This window comes from Hibiscus syriacus, unplaced genomic scaffold (genome assembly GCF_006381635.1).
Source record: "Hibiscus syriacus cultivar Baekdansim isolate YM2019G1 unplaced genomic scaffold, ASM638163v2 tig00111689_pilon, whole genome shotgun sequence".
Classification (NCBI taxonomy): domain Eukaryota; kingdom Viridiplantae; phylum Streptophyta; class Magnoliopsida; order Malvales; family Malvaceae; genus Hibiscus; species Hibiscus syriacus.
Window position 1 is genome coordinate 351,893 of NW_024063154.1, and position 22,601 is coordinate 374,493.

The 22,601-nt window shown below is 33.6% G+C and overlaps 1 protein-coding gene, 1 long non-coding RNA gene, 1 other non-coding gene and 3 pseudogenes across 3 annotated transcripts; 4 read left to right on the forward strand and 2 right to left on the reverse strand.

Annotated features, from left to right (window-relative positions):
* Positions 1-555: 555 nt before the first annotated feature.
* Positions 556-10,308, reverse strand: LOC120167536 (annotated as a pseudogene).
* On the forward strand, positions 1,229-3,710 carry LOC120167608 (annotated as a pseudogene).
* A 3,303-nt stretch (positions 10,309-13,611) lies between the features above and the next one.
* LOC120167547 lies at positions 13,612-14,235 on the forward strand. The gene is made up of 2 exons (XR_005520057.1): positions 13,612-13,664; positions 14,192-14,235. It is a non-coding gene; the product is annotated as an uncharacterized LOC120167547 (long non-coding RNA).
* Positions 14,236-15,269: 1,034 nt separating this feature from the next.
* Positions 15,270-15,946, forward strand: LOC120167544 (40S ribosomal protein S8-like; the record flags this gene model as incomplete). Its single annotated transcript, XM_039176532.1, has 2 exons — positions 15,270-15,439; positions 15,673-15,946. Coding segments are annotated over 2 exons (246 nt in total), but the record flags the coding sequence as incomplete, so codon positions are not given.
* A 622-nt stretch (positions 15,947-16,568) lies between these two features.
* LOC120167542 lies at positions 16,569-18,100 on the reverse strand (annotated as a pseudogene).
* Positions 18,101-22,417: 4,317 nt separating this feature from the next.
* On the forward strand, positions 22,418-22,489 carry TRNAQ-UUG. The gene has a single exon. It is a non-coding gene; the product is annotated as a tRNA-Gln (tRNA).
* Positions 22,490-22,601: the final 112 nt, after the last annotated feature.

Below are 22,601 nucleotides of genomic sequence, written 5' to 3' on the forward strand. Positions count from 1 at the left end.
ACCGATTAAAGACCAGTAGTTGAGATATTAACACAAAACTAGTAAATTTATGTAAAAATCTTCTACTACACCTATGATTACCTATTGATGTAATTTTGATAAATATAGATAAAATGTTTTTGTTTATCTATATTGTAAGAAATTCTTATTAAAACCAACTTAATTAGATTTTTATTTTTCATTCAACAGTCTGGAGCAGTAAGCGAATAATCTAGATAAATAAATAATGATTAAATATGATAAAGAGGGTTTAACAGAAGAAGAGTATTATTAAAAAACTAAAGAATTTTTTTAAAAGGAAAAAAGAATCCCAATATAAAATCGACGTGGATGGATTTGCATATTTCAGTTGAATTTATATTTTTATAAATATAAAATTTATGACAGAAATAGAAAAAATAAACAAATTTACCTTGCCTCGGATACCATTTATGAGTTGTTGATCTGGATTCAAGTAACTACAATCACAAACACATTTATCAGAGCAAATTCCAGAGTATTACTAAAACACATTTATGAGTTGTTCACACCTTTTTTTTCAAAACCAAAATTTGCAAGGCAATAATTTTAACAGTCACGTACAATACTTGGCTTTCAACATAAATTCTCAACCTAGAACCACAGGTTTTTTCTCCCTACTTATTTTGTAATGAACAAAAAATTGTTTCCTCCAAATCTTCGGGCTGATTGGATCCATCCGTTCAACTCCAACAGCCAGCCAGCGACATACCACAATGATCTGTAGAATCAAAAGCAAATCTGATGCGTTTCAAGTATTCCCACATAAAAATGAAGCCTGTCCGTTAACACCGAGACCAAGAGGGACTAAACAACAACCCAACTCGAGAAACAGCTTTTGTCCACCTAAAACTAGATTTAAAAATTATCCCCAACTAAAGGAGCATAGTTATTCTGTTATGACCCAAGAATCTATGCCAACTCAGCAATCCTATCAATTATTGACAGATCAACATTCCAAGGCTTTGTTGGTTACGGTAACTAGCTATAAAATAGTGGAGTCAATGAAGGAAGGGCATGAAATATTGTTATAATCTGTTACTCTCTCCCTTTCTAGTTTTCTCTCTGTTCTTCCCTCATATTTCTCATTTTATCTTCTCTATTTGCTGTAATTTCTTGTTCTTCAATGGAATACAACTTAATTACTTGAGTTCATATCATTAAGAAACTGAGTTCATAACATTTGGTGCTTTCGTTGAGAGGCTGAACTATGGTGAAGGAAACAAAGTCCATTAAAACTCTGCAGAAGACTGTCGCTCGTCACGAACAACTATTGGGATCTCTTCAAGCTCATGCTGAGCAGCAGAAACAGGTGAACGATGAGATCCACAAACACTTAAATAGTGGAACGTCAATTGGAAATCATATCATTGCATTTGGGACTGCCAGGTAAACTTGTTACTAAGCAAGACAATTCAAGCACAAAGATCCCCCAAGTGTTCGACGATTTGTCAACACCAAAGGAAAATGATGTTGAAGACCAAACAAACCAAAGCAGGGATAGACTTAATTTTTCAAGTGATATCAGGAAATCATAGGTTCATCTAAACCCGTCGAGACAACAGAAAATGATGTTCAAGATCAGAATATTAAAATACAAGAGCAACCATCGAAGAAAATTGGGAATCTTCATGTAATTGGCATTCTGAATCCTGTCAATGGCAGTAAGTGCAAAAAACCTTCGCTTTGAATTCAATTTCCATACTGCCAAATATCTGGGATTATACTCTTTGATGTTGTGTACACCGCACGTTGCTGATTTCGGGAATAAATTACAGCTTTTAGGTATTACATATAAGGGGTTATTTGTTAGGAATTTGATATTTCTAACTATTCATGCTTGGAAAAAGCTTAAAAAGGAATCATTTATTGCATCTTACTCATGTGAAAGTGTTGATTAAGATTGATGGTCCTTCTAAGTTTAGGCTTTTGTTAATGGGAAAGAGTGTGACTCAATTCATTAGAAGTTTCGAAGTTCATGATGTCAAGCATTACATAAATGTAACAAGCGATTTGGTGTTTGACAAGTTACAACCAAATCGAAAGTTATGGCTTGGCCTTCGTCGCAATCGAAATTTTTTCCAAAAAGAAACACGAGCGGTTGTGAGAGCTGAAATGTTTGGTCAACTGACAAGTGGCCTAGAAGTTGCTTGGATCAAACTTAAAAGAGATGAGGTTTGACAAATGAAAATATTATGGGACCAATGTGTGACATTAGAAGAGCACTTTTTGAAGCATATGCGAGTCTTGTCATTAGACAAGTTGTCCAAGCTATAAGTGACCTGGTTGTGGGAGTTGTTTTATTTCAAGGGGTGAGCCCGAATCAACAATTATTTAAAATTGTACATGATGAGTTGATAAAAGTGATGGGAGAAGAGGTATTGAATTTGTGTTCTCAAAATTTGGTGCACCAGCCTGGAAAAGTAGACTTCAATCTCACTTTATCTACGAGTATAAATGTGTTTTCAGAGTTTTTAACAATATTAGCTTGGCTTTCGGGCATGCTGAAACAGAGAGACTATCCCGCATAACAACATTTGTCCCTGATACTGATGAATCAATTAGTAAGTTGGTGATACAACTCGATAAGCTTGTGGACATTCACGAGGTACAAGATGGCAACCAGTTGCCATTGGCTGAACGAGAATTGATGTAACAAAGATTTTGTGAATGTTGCTGCTCGACAAGATGTCCTTAACATTACCTACATATTTAAAGCCAAGGTTGTTGATGTTCCTAATCACACAATTATTCTCGAGTTGATGGGAGGACTAGACAGGTTAGTTACATTGCAGAGATTGTTGGTGCCGTATGGCATTTATAAGGTTGTTCAAACTGGTCGTCTAACGTTACGACGAATGAGCGAAACTAACTTTGTAGCCGAATTCTATCGATTAATGCCTCCGAGATCAAAGCCTCCAAAATGCCGCCAGAATTAATGCCTCTAGAATTAGACTATATCATTGAAGATATTGTGGATGGACATTGCAAGATGGCTCCTGATAAATAAAGAAATGGTGGTTGAGATGCAAGAAGTGAAGAAAATGTCGAACCCACAAAAGTTTTGTTCGTTGTGAATACAATGACTGGCCAAGAAGTTGCATTAGTCACGACATTCAATGTTGAGAAAGGGATTGTAGGTGCCATTTTAACAAAGCTAGATAGAGGTTCTAGAGATGATGCATCTTTGAGTGATAAAGAGGTGTCCGAGAAGCCAATCAAACTTGCAGGATATGGAGAGCACATGGAGGACCTTAAACTTTTGTATTTAGATCAAATGGTTGGACGCCTCTCGGGGAGGGAGATGTTTTTCATTGGTTGAGAAGGCACAAGAAGTTATATGCCAAGAAGATGCTGAAAAATTGCAAAAGATCCGGAGTACAAAGTTTTACTTCAATTATGTCCTAAAGCAGACTAATGCAATTACTCGGATGAGTTCTCTGACTCGTGTTATTGGTATGATTCCTGGCAAGGGAAAGGTTACCCCAACCCAAGTTCGAGAAGTAGAGAAGAATTTAAACTTAAGGGATTCAATGATGAAGTTCATCAACAGAAGTCACTCCACTATATTTGTTGGAAAAAAATTGTGTTCAACATCTTCTTCGAACCTTGAGGACAGGTTCTTCTCCAAGAGAGGGGGTATTGTTATGACCAAGAATCTATGCCAACTCAGCAATCCTATCAATTATTGACAGATCAACATTCCAAGGCTTTGTTGGTTACGGTAACTAGCTATAAAATATAGTGGAGTCAATGAAGGAAGGGCATGAAATATTGTTATAATCTGTTACTCTCTCCCTTTCTAGTTTTCTCTCTGTTCTTCCCTCATATTTCTCATTTTATCTTCTCTATTTGCTGTAATTTCTTGTTCTTCAATGGAATACAACTTAATTACTTGAGTTCATATCATTAAGAAACTGAGTTCATAACATATTCTTAAGTTCTCAGACTCGATGAAATGTACTTACCTGTGTATCATCAGTTTTGCTGGACTTGTCGCTGTATTTGCGTTATCCAATCGGCATAACCAGTGGTACCACCCATCTGGTCCTCAATAAGATTAACAAGCAGCAGTAAACCTTCCCTGGGTTGTTCACCTTGTCTTACGAGATAAGGAAGCTGATAATATGAAGGATCACTCTCTCTTAGTTTCTTCAATATCTTCATCAGCCTTCTCGACATTTCATTATCATGCTCGGTAAGCGCCACCTGATTAAACAGACAACATGAACCACCAGTTTAGTACTATCACGGGGCATGCCATGGCAAGGTCAAAGGAACAGTCAAGCAGATTAACTTCAAATAACATTTATCATGGCCAGCATTTGAAGCAAATCTTGTATATGCTGAATACCAACAATGATATCAAGCTTTACACATCAAATGGTCACTAGAACGGAACAAGCAATAATATTCAACAAACTTGAAACTATATGAACATAGCTTCATCAACAAGAGATCATACCCTTGATAATTCGGCTGCAAAGTCTGGTCCGAGTAAATTCTTAGCTATATCGGGAGAAACCATTCTACCAAACCAAATAACAAAGCGAAAACCATCATCGTATATATATAGGCCTCTTGAATCTAGGCTTTCTGCAACCAAAGGCAGCCTCTTCATGATGTTTTTGAAACCGTCAGCTTGAGCAGATGGCTGCAAATATGAGACAGAAGTGATGTTCAGTTTGCATGATCAACATCCTTACTGAAATATTTTAAATGTTTAAAATATTTCACCTTCAAAAGATACTCATCAATTCGAATCAAGCTGGGATATAGAAGCTTCAATAACTTTTTAACAGGTAATGCCATCATCGTGAAACCTGCTGCACAGCGTTCATCAAGCTGCACATCCGCGTATCCTCCTTTTAGAGGTACTGATTTAAAGAGTGCTAATCCATACAAACATAAGAACTTAAGAGACTCTGGATAAATCATCCTAGCTCCCAACCGATGCTGCACAGAATATAGATTCCGGTATTCTCTGAGTGCTTTTACGATCCTTAGTTGCAAAGAATTTCTAGCATCTTCGAGTTTACTGGTCAAAGTTTTCTCAATTGCTGCAAAATTTCTAGTTGGTTAGAAAATATAAGAATCCACAAAACAAATAGAATTCCTTGCAAAGGGAATTTTGATTAAGTTTACCTAATCTAGAAAACAAAGAAACAATGGCACCAGTGTCAGCCTGTCGGTACATCTCCCCCAGATCAGTAACAACAGGGGCAGCTGCTGTATGTACTCTGATACGCCTCTCTCCACAAGATGCAGTATATCTTTAAATTATTAAAGAAACATCAATAACCTATATCCTTTCCCGATTATAAAAGTAGCAGTTTCAGAAAACAAGGGAATAACCAAATAAACTAAAACTGATATAGTAAAGGAACCACTTGAAGGATACAATAAAGCAACTTGGAAATATACTGTTTGAGTTGTCAGCAGTGTCTCCTCAAGGGATAACTGCATTGCATATGCTTTATCACAGTCCACCGCTGGAAGTGCTAGTAAATCTGTGGACCTCAGCATAAAGTTTCCATGATAAGATGTAAACCGAATCCCTGGAGCGAAGTAACAAATAACATTAATCAATTACTTTGTATCATAAAGTCATGGGGAAATGTAGCATAAGTTACAATAAAGATTAACAGCGTTTTATATTAGAATTAATCCATGTCAGCACATAGATGGAAGGGGGGAAAATCATGTAGCTAACCCAACTACATTGGGATTATGGCTTAATAGCATCCACTTGCACGTGGATAAACAACAAATAGAAAGAATCTGCAGACCTTTTCCACATCTTATGCGCATAACTGCTTCCCAGGCTGTTTCCCTAGTGAGATCTCTGGCTAATTCATGGCTCAGCTTTTCTCCATGAATGCCTGATTGGAAGCTTGGATAATAATAAACTTGACCTCCAGTATATTTTGCCAGGGTTCCTATATTGAAATTCACAAAAGAGACATCAAGTATCACTAAAAAGCTCTTCTAAACATCTACATCATCTATATAAAAAAGAACAGTGTTTTTTTCACCTAACGAAGCTATGTCGGTGTATTTGTCACTGAAGGCATAAATATTAACCCCTATCTGGTACTTTGTAAGATCAGCAGCCATTTGCTTGTAGAAGGGATCTTCTGGTAATCTTAATATATGCTCCTTATCAGTTCCATACACTCGAAGATCATCCCCACGCAACTTCAAGCGCCCAACTCCCAGGGAAGGTAATGAGTTCTGGAATATTAGCAGCTTTCCCCCAAGTTGACTCTGCCGTAAATAGATGGTCAAACAACCAATATACAAGACAAACATCAGCAAGAAACTAAAAAGAATGCTATCATTGGTAAAGACTAACAGTAGAAATGGTAGAGAAAATAACATATCATAACCATTCTTCTTTTTTAAAAAGAAAAAATAAAACATACCATAACCATGAATGCTGCCTTAAGTGCAGGACCAAAAGCAGATTCCACGTTCACATTGTCCTGAAACATGGAGGGCAAACTATCCAGGAATGTTTCAACCACATTTTTAGATTCAGACAAGTTAACAAGGAGATCATCCGGCAATGGCACAAATATATCATCCAGATCAGAAACCACCATCATTTGAGGCTGTGTAAGAGATGACTGCAAAGACAGGAAACACACAAGTTATAATGGAAGGGGCCGAAATGGAGAAAAATCCCATCTAATAAAAACATTTCCACTGATCTAAGAATTCACTTGCCTTCATATTGTAAAAGTGGATGGTGCTATCATAAGTAATGAATCCAATTTGTGTTCTGGGGAAGCCTGGCAGCTCATCCAAACACGAACGTATAGTTTGAGCAACAACCTAACAGATATGTTGTAATTCAACACAAACAGTTAAATGAATATACAATGTAAGGAGAAAAATAGAAGGTAGAGATGAGCAGCAAGGCCTATCAAGGGTACATGTTATCACCAGAATTTAATAAACTACGATCAGAAAGTGCCTAGAACAACCAGGATGAACAATCAGCTAAATAAGTTTTACTATGTCCAACAAACCCTGTAATAAAGAAGCAAGGCTAACCCATGTTTCTCTCTATAGATTCCATGGCAAGGCAAAAGATTCTGCAAACCTCACTTTATAAACTTATTTGAGACCAAGTTGTGGCAAAGCCCCCTATCTATCACTTTCGAAACATACAAAATACATGAGACAGACACTAGATAACCCAAGCCAGCATTTTATACAGAATATCTGAACAAATATTGAGCACCAGTAGCTGATCAGAGAAAGAGAAACCTCTTCTTAATTCACGTTACAATTACAAAACTTTGCCTCTGTAAATCACTATTAGTGTAACACAATGTTTTATTACAACACACTATGCAAAACAAGTAACTGCTTTAAAGGAAATGCTTACCTCAATCATACCACTTCTTACTGCAGATATTGAAACATCAATGAGAAAAAAGTACAGTGGCGGCATTGGAGGCCGCACCATGTATTCAGTTGGTGCAACAAATTCCACACTGCCTTTTATAAGCTCAGGTCGCTGATCCAAATCAATTCTTCTGCCAGTGGCATCCAAGTTGGCAAAATACTCTCCGGGAACTGAACATAGAAGTTGAACCAAATAAGCATATTCTTTGTATTCTAACTATTAAAGAGATCGACCCAGGAAAGAAAACTTAGAATAAACAAAAATTACATTCCTAATAAAGAACAGTTAGTTAACATATTATGTGAAACCCCATACCACACCTATCATTAAATCAGAAGTGCAAAATGCAATTCACTTTACCAGTAAATTCAGAAAGTTAAAGAGTAAAGCTAGGAAAGATGCCCATTAAATCAAGCTAGCAGAAGACCGATGTATTTTACTGCAAAAAATCTATACGAGTGAGTAATAACATCATTGCACTCCAACAATATTTGACATTCCAAAAACAAAAGAAATGCAGATAAAAGACAAAAGAATGTATAGCATGGGAAATGATGCCATCAACATCTGTCACAACTAGAAACACTTGATGGAACTCATTGCACTTTCAATCGTTCAATTATATCTTTTCTTTCTATGTCAATTGAGTTTACCATCATTTAGAAAAGAACAAATGTTACACCGCCACTTTCTTCCAGCATCTGTAAACGTGACATAGGGATTCACATAAGTGCGACATCTTCTACAACGAATAATACCAGTTGAAGAGAAATTAATTGCTGGTACTTCCTCCTGAACATAAAACAACAATAATTAACAGGAAAAAAACATAAGTCTTCAAGAAAATACAGTTACTAAACACCTAGAAGTAAATTATTATTGATTCTTCATATACTTACCCCTTCAGGAGCCTCTGCAAGAGGACAAACAACTGCTCCAAGAGGCAAATGCCATCTTGAAACTAAAGACTGGGAATTTGGTATAGCATTTGTAGTAAGCCGTAGGTATCTTGGATCGCAATTCATGGGATACATCTCAAGGAAAGAACTTGGCACCACATCACCATCCAACGGCCTAGGAAGTGATCTATTATCAAGTGCAGGATCATTTGTTCCAGGAATAGATGCAACAGCGAGTGAACTAAAATCTTCTGTCAATCTTTGGACACCTCCAATAGGAGGTGCAGAGCCTGGATGTTGCATTTGGTCCCTTGATTGGTAGCCCAAGTTAGCTGCTACTGATGGAGGAGGACCATAACTTCCCTGCTGATTAGGAAAGGGAGAAGGCGATGCAGGTGGAGGGCATAAAACTTCCTTGCTGGGCAGGAAATGATGGCGATGCTTGTAAAACCGCAGGCTGCTTGCTTGGATATCCGGGAAAAGGTTGTTGGAAATTGGGTCTAATCCCTGATAACGATGAATCAGTTGGAGGTTGAGGAGCATTCATACTGGATGGGGGGAAATTTGCATTTTGTGGCGGAGATCCCATTGGCACAGGCAGTGCTTGTGTCTGTGGTCGAAAAGAAGGTGGCGGCACTGATACTTGACTTGCAGGAGGTTGAAATGGTGGCTGCCCCACAGGTGGTGCACGATTAGGGGGTGCTTGGGCAGCTGAAGGAAACGGTGGTGTTGGAAATCGCTGATAAGGCACCCCAGAAGGTGGGACAGATGTTATGGGTGGAGAAGGAACTGATGGATCACTAAAACGAGCGGGCGGGCTAGGTCTAAAATTGCTGCTTTCTGGTCCTGTTGCAGGACCATGTGGTGAAAAAGGTCTCACAGTTGGAGGAGCGGAAGCAAAAGGGGTAAAGGAAGGTCTCATGGGAAAATTTGGACGACCAGGGTTTTCAGTCCCCATTCTTATCAGTAATATGACTACGTTTGTTATTAATAGACACTCTCACAACTCTGCCTGCCAGGAGATGGAATATCACAATAGTGAGCTTTCACAAAAGAAAATAATGAAAGACCAGTAAATTTCAACTGAATCACCCAGAAAATGGCAAAAAATTTTCAGACATCACCAATGATTGTTATCAAGAATCAAGCAGCAGCCATAAACACCTAGAAAAACTAAATATTTCAAATTCACTTTTTTATTAAACATTCACATACTCATTAATTCCATGCATCCAACAAAAAGCAGGAAAAACAGTACAATGGCCTCCACGAGTCTACAGCAAAATTTAAGAATACCGCTGATTCAACCTGCACTCCTTTTGGCCACACACAACCCCCAAAAAAGATTAAAAAAAGTCAAATCCTTGAGTCTAAGGCAAATCTTAAAAAAGCATAATCCCAGTTCATAAATTAACTTCCAAATAGAAAATACCTAAAAAAAAATATTTAAAGATCACATATAACATAATTGAACCCGAAAAGCGTTTGGTTTCTTTATTTCATCAAAATTTTGTTCAGTTTTAAGCATTCAATATTTGCATCATAACAGTAATACACAGTTTAACAATATCAAATTCAATTCAATTCCTACTATCCCACAAAATCCAGCTCCTTTAATCCAATATGCTAATCCAAATTCAAACAAAAAACAGTTGAGATTCAATTTACAATCATCCCTAACTGAATTTCAATCAACTAATCCAAATTATAATTTCCTTTACACAAAATTAGCTTTAGCTTTGACTAAAAAATATTCTTTCCCAAAGCAATAAAAAGCTACAAAAATAAGACTAACCGGCGTCGCTTTCAGAGGCGTACACCTTCAGTGGCAGGCCATTGAAGATCTACACGATGATTTTCAAGAAACTGCGGATCAAAATTAAACCGAGGGGGTCGTAAAGGTATTTGTGGAAGGCGAGATCTAAAGAGAGAAGAGAAGCTGCTTTAGAAATTGCAGATCGGGGAGAGAAATTAAGTTAATAAATACTTGTTCGATATGTAATATTGTAAAGGGATAAAAATATAGATGCCCCAACACTATTTAATATAATACAGACAGTAAATTTACGTCGTTTTTATCCTTTGGCCTTGTTTTCATGAAGTCGTTTTGGGCAAGCTGGGTTTTTTAGAGTAAACTACATGAACGGTCACTTATCTTTGTGGTTTATTTTATTTTTCTCATAAATTTTTAAAAAATAATATTCCGGTCACTATATATATTTTCGGGGTAAAACATTTTTATCATGGGTCGTAAACTCACGTTACCTCGTTCACAGAAATCTGACTCAACACTTTAAAAAAAAATCTACATAATATCCAATTATAATACGTAGATTTAAAATAAATGTTGATCGGTCATTATTTTTAAAAAACATCATTTATTTACTCAATGTTGATCGGTCATTATTTTTTAAAAACATCATTTATTTACTCATTTAATTCAATAAAATACGGATAGTTTTAGTAACGTAGATTTAATAAATAATACGGATAGCTTTTTTATGTTCATCGATTCTGATTTATATTTTATCGGTGGTCATTCAATAGTTTGATATTCGTTTGTAGTTTATTTGTCGGTACATATATATTTGTTTTTATTCGAGTTTATTTATTTAGATTTTTAATATTTTCCTTATATAATTCTTATGTGATCGTAAGTAACTAATTTTTTATGTTAATGATTATAGAAAAACATTTTTATTATTTGTTTGAGTTTAAAATTGTGGTTATAAATTCTTATTGTAATTTAAATAGTTTTCTATTTTTTAATAAAACTAAAGAATTTTATCTGGTAAAAAAATGTTTGTTTACGTTAGGATTCCTAAATGAATTTTTCTTTTCGTTTGTTTTAATGGAATGTCTCATATACGACATCTTTAATATACAGTTAAGGAAAGATATTTTCGGAAATGCTATTTTTTTTAACATATCTAGTAAAACGATACCTAAAATATTATTTTTTCTACCGAAAATGTTAATATTAGACGCTATCTAAAATATTTAACATTTCCGATAAAGCGCTACCTAAAACATTATCTTTTCTACCAGAAATGTTAATATTGGGTTCTACCGAAAATTAGTTAGCGAAATTAACATTTCCGATAACATCTTTCCTTAACCTTATATTAAAGTTGTCGTACAACAGAACTACACATTTTAATGGGTTCCGAAATTGGTTTTTTTTCTTCTATCGGTCACCATCAATTTTTTACTATTGATTTTTATTTTTTAAATGTGATATGATTTTATATTGTTATGATCTTAATTTATTTTTTTCTTGTCGTGGTCTCACTGATTGATTATTGAAGTTGAATATTTTTTTTGTATTACTTTTATTTGTTTACTATTATTTTAAACCGCCATCTCTGTTCATTCTCAACCTAACGAACATCATTTTCAAGTCGATCATCAACTTTATACTCAATGCATCGATCATTGCATTATTTTTACCCCAATACAATCATAGTCTTTAAGCAATTTTAATCCACCTATGATACCTTAAATTCAACTTTCTTTGCGTGAACAAGTGTTTGAGAATCGTGTGATTAATATAGATGTATAACTTCTTCCCATAAAGGTACTCCCTCCAATTCTTCGATGCGAAGACCACTATCGTCAACTCTAAATTATGAGTAGCATAATTTTACTCATACAACTTAAATTACCTCGAAGCATAAACTAATATCTTATCCTCTCATATGAGAACATGTCTGAATCCACTAAAAATTGCGTCGCTCAAGATGGCATAACCCTTCTTAAAATATGACTGAGTCAAAATAAGAGCATCTATCAACAAGGTTTTAAGCTATTCAAAACTATATTGGTGCTTCTCGTCCATTCAAATGGAACTCTATTTATAACAACTTAGTCATAGGGGCTACAATCATCGAAAAATTCTTGACAAACAGACGATAAAATTCATCATTTTGATATTTGAATCATTTTTGTTATAACTTAGTCATAAGGGTTACAATCATTGAAAAACTCTTGATAAACAGACGATAAAAGTCATCATTATGATATTAGAATCATGTTTGTTACCTTTTATTATTGAAAGATTTGTGTGAGACCTAAAAAATTAAGAACAATGAGAAATTGATTCTATGTTGAGCAAGAGATATTTTTTTATTACCGTTAGCTAACATAACACATTTTTAACTCATTTATACTACTTGTAGCTCATTACATTTAGTTTGTGTACTTGTATTGGGTGTTGAAGCATGTTTTGGGCGACTTTAGTGCATGGTCATCATTATATAAAATCTAGACATTGCATTTGTGTAAAAACGGTTTATAGTGACTCTTTTTGACGTTCATAAGCTTTAATAATCACCTTAGACCTTAAAACAAATGTTTATAGTGAATTTGTATGAGATTATATGATAAAACAAGACATTTCTAAGTTAGAGTATAGATATTAGATAAACTGTATCGATATTATTCTTGATGAAACAAAAATCTAGGTTTTTAGAAGAGAGTATCAATGCCATGTTTATAGGTTATTAATATTATTCCTTTGGTATCGATATAAATATTATGGTATTGATATTGTGGCATTTAAGTCAATTCAAGGCTACAATTGATATCGATACTTAAGGAGAATATCGATACGCGTGAAAATGTATCAATATCATATGGATTAATGACTTCAAACATTTTTTTGGTATCAATACGCAAAGAGAAATATTGACACCCATAGCATGGCATCAATACTCATGCATGGATATTAATACGATTAATATATAAGAAATAGATATTAGACTTTGTTTTATCATATTGGAATTGAGAGTAAGGAATGTAATAGTGTTTCAGATCGAATAATAAGCCTTAAATTTGAGAACTTTTTCACCTTGTTTCTTAAATTTTTTTGATTCATATTAGTCTTTAAATTTAATATTTTTTTCAATTTGGTCTTAAACTTTTTGTTTGGTTCATATTAGTATTTAAACTTAGACTTTTGGTCATTTTGATAGTGAATCACTATGAAATCATCCCATGTGTCAGAGTTTCACGTCATCATAAGATTAAAAATGAAAAAAAAAATCTATCCTAAGGACAAGTTGGACAAAAAAATTAGTTTAGGGACCATAATAGAAAAGTTACCAAGTTCAAAGACTAAAAGCGTCCATCATTTCCTTAAAGGACTAAGCCCTAAATCCAAACATTTTATTGGGCCAATGGCTATAATCTATCCTTTGCATAACATAAACCCAGACCCTAAAAGGACACAAGAGTAATTTCAAAATTAGGGCTTTTGTGTAAACATTTCCTTGAACCTCAGAGCACAAAATTCCCGCAAAAGGCTTGAGCTTTTGCCTAAGCTAAAATGGGTATTCATGTGCACAAAAAATTTGAATATTCGATTTTGCATAATAATATATGAAACCGGATTTAGAAAAAATCATTTTTAAATCGATCGGATTTTTTTAAAATCGGATAGTATAACCCGGTTTGGAAAAAATTGGATGACCTGTTTTTTATCGGATTAAAAACCTGGTTTTTATCCCCAAAAAATTTGGTCTGGGGTTTAAAACTAGCTGTTAATATAACCGGTTTGGGAAAAATTGGACGACCGGTTTTTTTATCTGATTAAAAATCTGTTTTTTTAAAACCGAAATCGGTTACACATCCGCCCTCCAAACTGTTAGGATCCGAACTGATTTTTTAAAATCCGATTTTTTGGCTAGGTAAAAAACTGGATCGATTTTATCCGATCCGGGTCGAATTTAAATCCGACTTTGTGCATCCCTACTCTCATCCCTCTAGTTATTTTTTATCGATCTCTTCTAAATCATGCAATTTTCTGATTAACTTTCTTGCTTAATGGGTTTAATTCTTATTCTTTTTTTCCTGATAGGTATTTCTCGTGATTCTATACACAAAAGGCGTGCCACTGGTGGCTAAGGGTGTAAACGACCGAGTCGAGCTCGAGTTTGCGAGCTCGACTCGAACTCGAAAACTTTAAATGTAAGCTTGACTCGACTCGAAAACTCGCGAGCCTAAAATTTTCAAGCTCGAACTCAAACTTGAATTTAAACTTGCAAAAATCTTATATTACATTTAAAATATATAAATAATTTTCCCTTTAATCAACCATCACCAATACATTATAATATGAATATATGAACTATAAAAAAATCTAAAAAATAAAAATACAATTACAAGAAATTTAGGATAATTTTTTTTTGAAATTCAATCAAAAATCCAAATTAAATGTATAGAGTACCTTTAAATCAAACCCAAATTAAATTAAAACACTAGTCCCACCGTGAAGCACGACAACCAAGCAGCAACGCCCATACCCTGCTACCCAAGCACCACCCATGACCAGGCAAAGGTTTGCTCCCCATCCAGCCACCCATGCTCCCACATGAAGAACACCAGCAGCTAAAAAATTGAGCTGCATTGGTCTTGCCAATTTCAGCCCCCCCAGAGCAAGACCCACACCGTGCCCATATCTGCCCATGCCTTGCTCTACAAGACCCCGTGTCATATTGACGGCCATGAAGAGGAGACCGATGCACTGCCCTGTGTTTTTTTCTTAATATTTTTGTATCATCTGGAAACCGAACCTTGTTGTCCACTTTATTACGTCTTTATTTATTTTTTTGTGAGGTGCTGATTTTAGTTTTTCTTTAGCTTTTCGTGGAAGTTGCTATTTTTCTTTGAACAGTTGTTCTTGTTGCAACTGATTTGCCCTCACTATTTGGGCTATCAGTGCATATTATAGGTTGATCCAATCATGCTATCGTAAGTGTATCAGTTGGTTTCTGCACCTTCTCGAACTTGGTCTCCTACAAAATAGAAGTTCTATAGCAACCCAAGTTATACCTTAGGCAAGAGTCAAGACTTAAGTTTAAGCCTAATGACGTTGTTCTTTCAATCCTTAACTGAGGATATTGCTGTTTAAATTGTTTCACTCTGTGTGCCTATAAGAAGGTGAAACTGCTACAGAAGAGGTGAAGAAGAGCAACCATGCCTTGAGGAAGCTGGAGAAGCGTCAACAGAGTTGCAAGCTTGACCCTCATATTGAGGACCAATTCAGTAGTGGTCGTTTACTGGCTTGCATTTCTTCACGACCTGGCCAGTGTGGCCGTGCTGACGGGTATAACATCTCTTAAATGTCTTCCTACAGAAGCCATATATCATATTTCCCTAACCTCTTTCCTTTTACCATCAGCACCTACAATTGCTTTGTTTGACCTGTTAATTCTTACTAGATAGCTCATAATAGTTTTTCAATTCACTAATCTATTTGAATATGCAGGACAAGTAGTTATTAGTTAACAATAACTATTACCACTCATATTTTAATATGATGTCATATGGGTTTTACAGGCATATCTTGGAGGGCAAAGAGCTGGAATTCTACATGAAAAAGATCCAGAAAAAGAAGGGAAAGGGAGCTGCCTAAAATTTTCTTACTTGAGATTTCAGCTTTCAGAACATTTGATGTTGTGTTAGTGTTGAGCTTTTAGTTTGAATGTCAAGTAGTGGGTTTTGTCCCTATACAATTGTATTCTCATATCCTCAAGTTGCATGTACTTTTTTGTACTTTGAAGTTAGTACCTTGAACTTAATAAATTTAGCCTATTTTGGTTGGTATGGATGTTATTTTCCAGGTTATTTATGTTCCAACAATCACCCTGATGATAGAATTGTTACATGATGCCTGCAGTTGAAGTCCAAAGACTATCCTTCAGGATCTTTCTCCCACATTTCTTGGCCTCAACGTTTCTCCTGATATAGATTTGCAAATCTGTTGTAAAATCTGAATTTGTTTTTATATCTGTATTAAGTTCACATATTACTTTACGAATTTAACCAAATATACAAAAGAATGGTGAGTATTTGATAAAAATGATACAAGACTTCTAAAAGTAAGTTTTAATAGGAATTTTTAAAAGTGAACAACGGAGGAGAATATTCGAACTTATCACAAACTTCAGTTAATAAATTGAAACAATCGAAAGTACAGTGAGATTAAACCTGGGGTCGCTTATTTCCATCATATTGTTACATCAATTATCAAAGTTTTGTTGGGATTAAATCTTAATATTTTAATTTTTTAAGGGTAATGAATAGATAAAGTATAGTTAGTATCACATTGATGGATATATGACTTCTATGTAGATACCATACATATCTGTTGTATCGTTTCATATACTTTATTGATAAAATTAAAATTGAATAATTCTTAGACCAAAATAAAGAATCAAAATTCTAGGCTAAGACTAGTTTTCGGATCTCCAATGTCTTGCTTTCTCGAATCCATTATTGTAACTTTCTAAATCATCGATTGTTTGTTCAATCTCCTCTCGAGTGTTCATCACAAACGGACCACATTGCACCAACGGTTCACCTCCTACTAAAATGAACCTTAACAATTTGGATGACTTGTTCCATGCCTCTAAGCCATCCCCGGCTCCTAGAAGAAGCAAATGGTGAGCATTTATCGGCGACGATTTTGACCGCCCGAATAAATCCTCTCCTTCCAACAAGTAAACAAAGGCGTTCCATAATTTCGGTATCGATTGTTGGAGGTGAGATCCCGGATCTAAAGTGAAATCCAAGTACATTGTTGGGGTTCTCGTATAGATTGGTGATTTTACTCCAAGGCTTCACCGGCTATAACCCTACCTTTGACCCCATCCTTTGCGGTTTCTGCAATGTCCTTGCTTGATATTTCTTGATACATTGGTTCAATCCTGTGAATAATCACATGAAGATGAAGATTAAACTATTTTGGTACAACAAAGCTTACTTGGCGTTAATAAATCATGAATTAATGATTTCAAAATAAAGATAGATAAATTTGAATCAAATTAGAGTTCGATCCGATTAATTTATGTAGTTAATTTTAATAAATTTAGGATATAAAACCAATATTTTCGAAATCGAACCTACATTTTATATTTGGAGGAGCGGTTGAACCAAAGTTGAAGACCCTTTTGGGTTCCTTGTTGTGCAGGCATCTCAGAGTGCACAATACCTCTTCCAGCAGTCATCCATTGAAGATCACCTGCTCCAATGGCTCCTTATGCCCCTCAAAGTCTTCGTGTGTAACTGAACCCTAATGGAAATAAAACATAATTCAAAAATGCCCCTACCAAATGCAATATTAATACATATATGATATTTATATATTCAAATATAATAAACATAAACCTGGAAGTTTATTAACATAAAAATGTATTCCTTGAATGGTCACAATTCTATACCTGAAGCATGTAGGTGACTGTCTCAAACCCTGTTAAACAAAAAGGAAACAGAGTATATATAAGAATCAAAATATTTTTTCCATTTTCAGAAACAGAGTGCACAATTTTAGGGAAAACAGCATGAAAATCAAACCTCTGTGTAGATGATCGGGAAATCCAGAGGGTGCGATGACTGCGATTTCCAGAATCAAAAACGTTTTAATATATTAAAAGATAAAAACATGAAAATAATATTAAAACAGAGCATGAAAACAGAAACACTAACCTGAGAATTCATCCAAAACAAGGAAAGGATCAAAGTACCGTAACTCAAATCTGCCAAAAAAAAGATACACTTTAATCTAAAGAAGTGAAAATCGTAAAAGAATCATTGATTTTAATGGAAAAATAAAACAAAGCAGGAAATGAATGAAGCAGTCACTTAACCTGGCAATGCTTCTTCTTACTATAGCTCCAACTCCTTTGTGTTGTGGCCTAGCCAAAAACTTCATCACCACCAATCTTGGCTCATTTAAACCAACATCACAATTGTTTTTCTCAAGCATTTCGACAGTTTGTTTGGCTTAGTTATGAGTTGTGTGAATGAATTAATATTTATAGAGAAGATATCTATTTGGGGGTAAAACGGGGGGCAAGAGTTGGCCAATTAAACACTCACCACTTTCCTTGTACTTAAGTTAAACGCCTTCTGAAATATCGTCAGTATGGCGTTTCCATGATGTCCGTTGATGCAAATTTTGATCACATCCTTTATTTGATCGCCACGTGTTAAATCATCTATATCACTAGCTATCCGATATTGGTTCTCGACGTTGAATTCTCTTGTTAGTTTGGGTGAATACAAGACCTTATCCGAATTTTAGTCATTTGATAATTGAATATTCATATATTCCTTGTAAACTTCATGTTTAAATTCAAATTTTCAATGATCAAGTACAATTCTTTAATTCTTAAAATTCTTTAATTCGTGCTTTTAATGTTGAATTCTAAATAAACTTCAAGTAGATTTTGATATATTAATACGAGAAACTACCAAAGGGATTGATTCAAGTGGTAAGTAGTTTGACATTGTTTAAGTAAAGTTTCGAGTTTGAGTCATTATGCATACAGAAAATCTCTTCTAGTGTAGGTGTACGACGCGGGTCGGTCCAGATTAATCATGGTGAAGCCTCAGAATCAAGAGGGCAACCAAGAAAAAAAATAAGAGAAATTGTTGTATATGTCGTTTGTGTAAAGTTTAAATTTTATAATTATATATATTTGAACAATTTTAAAATTTTACATTATAATATTTATTAATATAATTATGGATGTTTTTTATTAGTAATTACTTATTTTAATATATTAATAAGTAATTAAAATGAAATGATCAAGGATTTGAACAAATTCTTCTTAATATGAAACAGATATTATTATGTGAGTATTATATGAAAGTGTAAAAAGAAAAAATATAACATTATTGGATATTTTATACTTATAAATAAAATTTTGATTTTTTATTAGTCCAAAGTATATATAAGATAGGATATGCTCAAAAGACTTAATATCATTTGATAATGAACGCTCAAACATCAATGCAGACGTCGAACTTGAACACAAAAACTCAAGAGATAACAACAATCCATTTACCATTGAGATCACTTGATTTATACTAATTTTTTTTCTATTTTTTAGTTCTCAACTAAATATGTTATATCAGCAATCACTATAAGATAAATAAACTCTAAAATTTTAATTACAATACTAAATTACATTAATGATCGAGAATTTAGATTTTTAAATATTGAATTATTTTAGAAAATAGGATAAATTAAATAATATCTTTTAAATCATCTTTTCTTCCTCTTCAAGTATTTCGGTTTAGTTTCTCAGACAAACTCCACAAAACCTTTAAAACTTTTGGCCTTCTTTGATCTCAACATTTGACTGTCAGATCACCATAATTTTGAGATATATTATTTTTCTCAGCGACATCCACCTTTTTTCCATTCAATCATTAGAGTATCGAGGGTGAAAATGAGAATTGTGACAAAAAATGGGTTATGAGTAGGGTTGTAAATGAGACGAGATTGATCACGAGTTACTCAATGTCGACTCGATCAAAGTTTAATCAACACTTGATCAAAGTTTAATCCACCTTTTCGTCATTTTGACCTGGTCAAAGTCGAAGTGAGCTACTTAATACTTAACTTGAAAAGTTCGAGAGCAACTCAAAAAAATAATATATTACATTTTTAGATTTTTTGAATTAAATTATTAATAGTATTAACATTTATATGTTTTTTTATAAATACAATATAAGACTTTTATGTACTTAAAGTTCATGTTCGAGCTTCAATTGAGCTAAGTTCGAGAATATTTTGAGTTCAAGTTTTTTTTAGCTCGAGTTGAGATTGAAAATTTTAAGCTTGTGAGCTTTTAAGTCGACTTGAGCTTCAATTTTTATTTCGAGTTTGAGTCGAGATTGATAATTTTAAACTTGCGAATTTTCGAGTCGAACTCAGTTTTAAACTTTTGAGTCGAGACGAACCAGCAACACTTGAGTTCAATTCATTTATAGCCCTAGTTATGAGGTTTAAGGTTTGATTGTGATTTTAGGTTATGGTTTTGATTGAGATTTATAGTTTAGGGTTTAGTTGAAGTTTTATGGATTTAGGTGAAATGAATGTTGAATACAGACTTAGGGAATCGAAATAAGCTAATTTATTAATTTTAGGTCTAACGACAATCATCAACAATAAACGGTACGGTGACCAATCTAAAAAATAAAATAAAAAATGCCAAGGCAGCACACAATTAGATAGATAAACGAGCGCTTGACTAAAACACAAACGATTCGAAAGTTCAACAATTAAATTAATAATTTTAAACTTCAATTACCAAAATAATAGTGAGAAGAAAGTTGAGTGATTATTTGTAATTTACCCTTTTTAATAGGGTTAAAAAACCTAATAACATCATAGCACCAAAGCATGACACGTGGAAAAATATCCTACGGCCTATGGCTGTGTTTTGGATAATGAAAAATCAAAAGTCAAGTCAAAAGCTTATACCATTACATGCATAATCGTATACCACAACAAAGTAATGGAAAATTTCTACAATGCGACAGCTTATAAAAAAATATTATCGATTTTTTATTATTTAAATAATAAAATCATAAAAAAATTAACTAAAACATTATTATTTCTACCTAAAACATAAATGGTTTTAACATTTCTAATAAAGTATTCAACAATAATAAAACCAGTAGAAAAAATAACAAAATTAGTAGTGTTTTATTGGTTTTATTAACAAAACTTATAAAACACCCAATAACAATAAAATTAATAAAAAATAATAATATTTTTGATAAATTTTTACCGATTTTATTATTTAAATAATAATAAAACCAATAATATTTTTTAATATAGCCGTGCGTGATCATTTCCCAAACTAATGTCTGTAAAGCAACAAACTGTGGAAATCAAAATCATTAATTTCCGCTTTGGGATTACAAAAATGATTACGCTATTATCTTTTCTTTATTATTTTTTATCCTCTCTAAACGTCGTTTGTTTAAATTCAGTCTTGAGCTATATGTAAAAGATTTTTCACAAGTATTAGGTCTTTAGATTTAAGCTCCAACATTCAAAATTTAAGCGTACATCTCAACTTATTATGTGTTATATTCATCATGACTATCTCGTGATCAAGAAAGACCGAGTGTCTTATATGATTAAATATCATTTTACGATAATTTATTAAAGTATTGAAAATCAATTACGAAACAATATATCAGATTGATTCTTTTAATCTCCACACCTACATTAATATTATGTCTAGTTTTAAATAAAGGTAATAAGATTATTAATAGTTGTTTGGTTTTTTTAAGATTATATTCGAAAGAAGTTTTTAGTTTTATTTTTCTTCATGCATATTGAGTTTTTATGTTGAGATTATTTTGCCTTTGTTATATTTTTTTCATATTTTAAAAAGACCTAGCTTTTTGTTAAAAAATATTGTTTAATATTTTATTTTATAGTAATTTATGTTACATAAAAATTAAATATGTAATAATATATATTTTTAAATATTGTATAAAATATTATTATGTTTAGCTGCAGCAATTGCTTGGACCAAAAGAGTGCCCAAACCACAAGTCTTTTGGCGAGGAGTTATAAGTGCAGATTGACCCACCGAAAAATATAAAAGATAGTTCATGATTTTATTTTATTTTTAATTAATTTAGAGTGATTACAAGGTAGTGTTTATTCAAACACTCTTACAGTTTATGGTGTTTGAATCTAGGATCTCTAGACAACGACGATCTATTTAACCACTAAAGTAACTTGGTTCGTACAATTAGTTCATAATTATTGATCCAAAATGAAAATAATAAATAAAAATTTTTCAAATTTTAACATAATTTCAGTGTAATATTTCGATACCTCCAAAAAAATTTTGACAAAAATCTAAACCAACAAAAGTGGACATCAAGTGTTCCGGCTTGAATGATTAAAGCAACATTAATTTATTGTGCTTTCTCATATCTTGAGCTATCAAGTTCTATTGTATTGTTGCGGTTCTATACTTGTCCCATGCTTGATATGAACAAGTTAACTCTGCATATTTCACCACTCTTGAAGCAAAGTCGTTTTTTTGTCTCCACCAGAGGCCTATCAACGTTAAAATCATAAGCACAGAGCGATTAAACAAAATGTCACTTCTTTCCAGCTCTACTTCCCCAAAGCAACATCTATATATATATTGAAAACAACCCCCCCCCCCCAAAAAAAATAATAAAATAAAACCAAAAGAACTTAATTGGAGTAACTATATAATAAACAAATAAATTATTGGAAAAAGCTGAAGCAAAAGTGGGTTCTATGGTGTAGTGGTTAGCACTCTGGACTTTGAATCCAGCGACCTGGGTTCGACTCCCGGTAGGACCTTGAGGATTTTTGTTTCATTTTGCATGTTACTTGGGGCTATTGAGTGTGGTGCTCAAAATGAATCTAAAATCCAATATTTTTATTTGACACCCAAATTCCAAATCCAAAAGTT